Raw genomic sequence first — 4,772 nt, forward strand, 5'->3', positions numbered from 1 at the left:
ATGACTAATTCCTCAACTTACAACTTACGAGAACCATTTGAAAAACTACTATAAACAGTAAGAGAAAATTCAGTACATAAATAGGCTATCAAATAAATATGCAGAAATCAATTATTTTCAAGTACACAGGCAAGCTTTTAGAAAATATAATGGAAATATCCTCATTTACCATAGAAAAGACATATCTAGTCATTTATTCCTAGACCTGTGAAAGACTTACTTTAGGGACATTAATTTAAAGACAAACATTAATACTCTCTAGAAAGACACAAAGGATTAAATCAGTTCTATCCTAAGGTTTATTATAAGATCTTGTAACTACATGGAAAAAATGACTGTTAGAAACAACTTCATTCTGTCCAAATCAATAATCCTTGGTAAAAGTATGACATGTTTCTTTAAATAAATCCTTACATATTCTGAATTTCATCTACAAGTGGGTTTTGAACAAATAGATAATGTAAATACAGAACCAAGATGAGCAGGTGATGACACACTTGGAATGATAAATTATCAGACATGTGACTCTCTTAAATATGAAAGTGATAACTTTCAACAAGTATTGATAGTCAACTCTGTACCCCACAAACACATATAATCAATTATGTTTCAATTTTTTTTAAAGTGATAACTTTCAGAGCCTGAGAAAGTGGGTGATAGAAAACTTGATATGTTCTCTTTTCTTCTTTTAGCCATTACATAATTCGTATAACTTCGTATAATGTATGCTATACGAAGTTATTACGCTCGGCGGGAGCGCCACCGCGCTCCCAAGCGGCGCACTGTAGCAGTGTGCCACCGGGCCGGCCCAGGAAGTCTTTTTAAAAAATGGAAAACTACATCATTTGGATAGGAAGACTCAGTATGTTAAAGATTGTTGTCTCTAAGTTAGTTAAGTATATTATGACTCTAATGAAAAGTTTTTGTTTGAAATAAGATAAGCTGACTTTGAGGTTAATGTAGTAATATAATGAACAAAATAACAAGAAACACTCTGAAAAAGAAGTATAATGGGGGGTTTTAGCATTACCAGATTTAGAACTAATTAGAAACTCTAAATCACAGTTTTGTATACAAAAAGGCATCTTAAAATAAAGTCAGTGGGTAAAAGATGGACTACTTAGTAATTGGTGTTAGGGCAGCCAAATAGCCATTTAAAAAAAAAATTGGATCCTTACCTCATACTATACCTTGGGATAAATTCCAAATAGTTTAAAATTTAAATATGAACAATGAAACCACACACACACACACACACACAACCTTGGGATTCAAAATCCTGCAGGTTTAAAGGAAAACAGGAAACAAAAACAAAAATCTCCAGGCCCAAAAGGCTTTCAGAAAAGCCAAAGACATATGACAAACTTGGAAAAAAATAATCGTAATTCACATCACAAGCTATTATCATACCTCATATCACTAATACATAAAGAGCTACTAGAGCCAATAAAGAAAGGACAAAATTATTAAGGAGAGAAATGGGATAAAGGATATGGATAGATAGTTAATGGAAATGAGAATACATATGACTATTAAATGAAAAGATATTTAACTTCACTCATAATAAGGAAAAGCAAATTAAAACTGATAGGCTGGCCAGTTTAGCTCAGTTGGTTAAACCCCGGTGTTGTAACACCAAGGTCAAGGGTTCGGATCCCCTAACTGGTCAGCCACAAAGAAAAAAAAAAAAAGAGGAAAAACACAAATCCTGATAAACCACTTTTTCAACTACATTTGATGGTTTAGCCTGTTGGCTAGGCTGTAAAGAAATATCCATGTTCAGCAATTGCGGGTGGGAGTGTCAAGTGGTACAACATGCATAGAAAGCAACTTAGCAATATCTATAAAATTTCGAATGAGTACATTTGGCCAAAATTCTTGCTTTTGGGAATTAATCCTACCATATAAAGCAGCGAATATAAGAAGCTACAGATTATAAGGTCCAACATTAGTTTTATGAAAACCTAAGGAAGAAATGCTGTATGACACCATCAAATGTAAGAAGTACCCCAATTTCAGAAATATTAAAATATGAAAAGTGCATTTAGAATTGAAACAATACTGTATCTGTGCACATGCCACATGGTATGCATACAAGATGAATTACTACAGCAATTTTTTGCCAACAGAAAAAGATGGGAAAACACCTAAATGCCCATCAATATGTTCCTGGTTAAGTAAATTACAACATAACCACAAAATGGAATAAAATGCAACTCAAAAATGATAAAATATAGTTTGGAAGGATCTTCAAGACGTGTTCTTAATGAAAAAGCAATGTATAAACCAATAAATATAACGTGCCAACTTTTGTGAAGAAATTAATAAAGTAAAACCCAGAATTTTATTTGCTTGTGGGAAACCAGGACAGAAGAGGGACTCTGGCTACCATTAGAGGTTGTGGTAGATACTCAGTGGAGGGAGACAAGGATGTTAGATTTTTCACCGTATATTTCATATATTTTTGGTTTGTGAATAGATTATTTGCCAAAACCCCACAAAAATCAAAAACTGAATGAAAGAAAAAAATCCAGAAATTTGACATTTTCGAAAAGATGATTTATCATGTAATACATACAATATTTACTATGCTTGGCATTTGAAATGCCTCAGAAAACACAAAATCTTACATTAACAAGTTCTGTTGAATCTCACACGAACAGAGCACATATTCTGACAATTTCACGTTCTCGCCATACCCCTCTAGTCCTAATAACTCAGCAGTAACTCTTTATTCTTATCTTTGCTATTTGATAATTTTCTTCATCGTCATGGACTCTTTTATTGGCGATTTTTCTTCATCAAGTCTCAATTTTACTTTTTTTTTTTTACATCCTTCACTTTTTTTTCTTTTTTTTTGGTGGCTGGCCAGTACTGGGATCCAAACCTTTGACCTTGGTTGTGACAACACAGCGCTCTAACCAACTGAGCTAACCGGCCTGCCCTCCTTTACGTTTTAACGAAGTAATGTTGAGACATTTTCCATATGCAAGGAAAAGAATCTGGATCAATCACGAACACAAAGAATGTTAGAGGAGTCTTATAATGCTTTTGATATTTTTTCTATTTCTTATGTGATGCTTTTTCATCATGTTTTCTTTTTTTCCAACTGTGCACACTGCCTTATTCTCAATATACTTTGACTTTTTAAAATCAAGTTATAGGATTGTTATGACTGTCTTGAATGCAGAGGTTCTCTTGAAGTAGTTTCATCACTTAACTATTCTCTATTGATAAACTTATCACAACCAAGTTCTTCTGTCAGAGGATTGATAACTTCGGATGCAGTCAGAGCTATAGTAAATGTTAAGACATCAAAATCTATCCTCTGAGGATTACGCAGATATTCGGCATCAAACGCTGCTTCCCTTGCTCTGCATGCTTCCACAAATCGCCTGCGGCGTTCTTCAAGCTCCTGTATTCTGCCTGGGGCAATCGGGTAATTTTCCAGATAGTGACGGAGGAACTGCTGGTAATTAATTCCTAAAACGCTAAGTGGGTGACGGAGGCGGAGATAGGGCAACGCAGCCAAGCCTGCGGCGTTGCCGGACCTGGATCTGGGCCTACCCTCAGGCCCCTCTTCATCCAATGGTTCCCCTAACAACCGGGCGACCTCTGCCATCCGGGCTTCCCTGGATGCCGCCGCCGGGCTTTCTCTGGCCGCCGGGCCTCCCCTGGCCGCCGCCGCTGCCGGGCCTTCCCTAGCTGCAGCGCCTCCCCTGGCTGCTGCCGCTGCCGGGCCTTCCCTGGCTGCCGAGCTTCCCCCGGCTGCTGGACCTTCCCGGGCCGCCGCCGCTGCGCCTCTCCTGGCCTCCGCCATCAGGCCTTCACTGGCCTCCTCAGGCTGCGCCGGGGCCGGCTCCCACCTCTCGTCGCCTACCTCCGCCTGCAGGACGTCTCTGTCGCCATTCGCCGCGCCCGTCTGCGGGACACTGCTGTCTGCGGGCAGCTCGGACATCTCGCACCGCGATGTCAGCTCCGCTGCTCTCAGAAAAACTGGAATAACGGGACAGCGCGATTACTGGGCTGCATGCAAGTGCGCGTGCGTGAGCGCTAGGCGCATGCGTAAACGCCGTGTGCATAACAGCGGGAGCGAGTGTGTAGTCAACGGCTCACCTAAGAGCACTGCGCATGCGTCATCTCCTGGCGCCCGCGATCCTCTAGATGCCACCTAGCGTCCAGAAGCGCCAACGCATCTGAAACAGTAGAACGTCAAAATATTTTACATATCAACCAGTTTATAAGGAGAGTCTTACAAGATAGCTTCCTTTAGGCGTCCCCAAGATTCCATCCTTGGATGGTTCTCTCTAAATTCCTTATTTTCCAGTGATTACAATGCCATCTCTATTATATACCAAGATATTCTAGATTCATGATCTACTTTGTGGTTCTTTATTTATTTTATTTTATTTTTCCTGACTGGTAAGGGGATCACAACCCTCGGCACGGTGTTGTCTGCACCACGCTCAGCCAGTGAGCGCACTGGCCATCCCTATATAGGATCCGAACCCGCGGCCTCGGCGCTACCAGCACTGCAATCTCCCGAGTGAGCCACAGGGCCAGGCCTGTGGTTCTTTATTCTTTTCCATTCATTCAGTTGTCTATCTTCACCTATACCTATTTTCTTAGCTGTTAAAGTTTTATAATAATACTTGTTCTTGTTAGGTTTCAAATTGCTTTGGCTACTCTTGAACATTTTTTTTTTTTTGGAAATCTTATTTGTGCAATATAACACATATGCAGAATAGTGTACAAAATATAAATATGCAGTG

The 4,772-nt window shown here is 39.6% G+C and overlaps 1 protein-coding gene across 1 annotated transcript; it reads right to left on the reverse strand.

Annotated features, from left to right (window-relative positions):
• Nucleotides 1-2,537: 2,537 nt before the first annotated feature.
• Nucleotides 2,538-3,958, reverse strand: EID2 (EP300 interacting inhibitor of differentiation 2). The gene has a single exon (XM_008582219.1). The coding sequence runs from the start codon at nucleotides 3,956-3,958 to the stop codon at nucleotides 3,221-3,223; it is 738 nt and encodes a 245-aa protein (XP_008580441.1). The 3' UTR covers nucleotides 2,538-3,220.
• Between the last annotated feature and the right edge of the window lie 814 nt (nucleotides 3,959-4,772).

Source organism: Galeopterus variegatus, unplaced genomic scaffold (assembly GCF_000696425.1).
Source record: "Galeopterus variegatus unplaced genomic scaffold, G_variegatus-3.0.2 Scaffold93, whole genome shotgun sequence".
NCBI lineage: Eukaryota > Metazoa > Chordata > Mammalia > Dermoptera > Cynocephalidae > Galeopterus > Galeopterus variegatus.

What these genes read in the sequence shown, in the direction of transcription:
- EID2 (XM_008582219.1), bottom strand. Translation starts at nt 3,958, where the DNA reads ATGTCCGAGCTGCCCGCAGACAGCAGTGTCCCGCAGACGGGCGCGGCG.